We start from the raw sequence: 1,010 nt of genomic DNA, 5'->3' as shown, positions 1-1,010 counted from the left end.
CATTCTTTCTCTCTCATTTGCTCCAGGCACAAGCTTCATGTGATCATGGGTGAGATTTACATGCTCTCCGTGTTCAATGAGACGGACAAGTTTTGCAGTGTTCTCAGTTTGGATGGGTGAGAGACATGCACATAAACTATCTCTCTCGTATTTCTGTGCTTTTTAAATTCTAATTTACTTAGTTTTCTGCTTAATGAACTAATGTGCCCTGAGCTGAAATGTACTTCATTACATGTCAAGGAAAATTGAATGTTGTGTTTAATGAATTCTAGTCAAACCCCTTAAAAGTGTATTTCGCCCAAAAATTACAATTTGTTGACGGAATTAAAATTTTTAGCTGAAGTATTATTTTAATCTTTATTGTTATGTCAGAAAGGGCTCTATTTGCTCGGGGTGCATGTGAATAATGCTTGTACTAATCATTACAAACTACACAAATGCTTGCACAGGTTGCCAGATCCCCAGAGAACCCATGTTATGTGGGGCGTCAGTAAGGTATGTCACTATTTCATCTGTCAGAAAAGCATTTCCTCAGATTCTTTGTATTGCTTTATTGCATTCAAACATTGTTGTGTACACATATAGGACTTTGCTATGGCAGGAATGCGAGTTGGCATGGTCTACTCGGAGAATGGAGATTTGGTGCAGGCCCTGGATCAGCTGGGCTGCTTCCACGGAGTCCCAGGACCCACACAGTACCAGATGGCCCAGCTTCTCAGAGACAGAGGTACACGTTCTCTTCCTGGCTTTGTCAATGTTTTGTCTGTTTTTCACTCTATGGTTGATTCACAATTCCCATACATTCCATCCTGTCTAGTATGCAAGATTAGTGTTGGTGTGTCCCAAATCGTACTGTTAAAAGGATGGTCTATTGTTTCCGGTTGGTTTTTCCATGCCTTTATGTACTTAGGGGGCGTTTACCTGACACGTTTGCAACTAAAAATGGAAAACGTTTTATGCATTTTTGGCCATTCATTTACACGAAAATGGCGTTTGGGGGCCTGAAAACG

At 40.6% G+C, this 1,010-nt stretch overlaps 1 protein-coding gene across 1 annotated transcript; it reads left to right on the top strand.

Moving 5' to 3' along the window:
- Positions 1–45: 45 nt before the first annotated feature.
- LOC107735835 (1-aminocyclopropane-1-carboxylate synthase-like protein 1) lies at positions 46–727 on the top strand (the record flags this gene model as incomplete). The annotated part of the gene is made up of 3 exons (XM_016547400.1): positions 46–116; positions 450–495; positions 586–727. Coding segments are annotated over exons 1-3 (259 nt in total), but the record flags the coding sequence as incomplete, so codon positions are not given.
- Between the last annotated feature and the right edge of the window lie 283 nt (positions 728–1,010).

The sequence above is a fragment of the Sinocyclocheilus rhinocerous genome, unplaced genomic scaffold, assembly GCF_001515625.1.
Source record: "Sinocyclocheilus rhinocerous isolate Xijiao unplaced genomic scaffold, SAMN03320098_v1.1 C36324559, whole genome shotgun sequence".
NCBI classification, from domain to species: domain Eukaryota; kingdom Metazoa; phylum Chordata; class Actinopteri; order Cypriniformes; family Cyprinidae; genus Sinocyclocheilus; species Sinocyclocheilus rhinocerous.
Note: the sequence above shows the minus strand (reverse complement) of the source record. Positions and strands in the feature narration are given on the sequence as shown.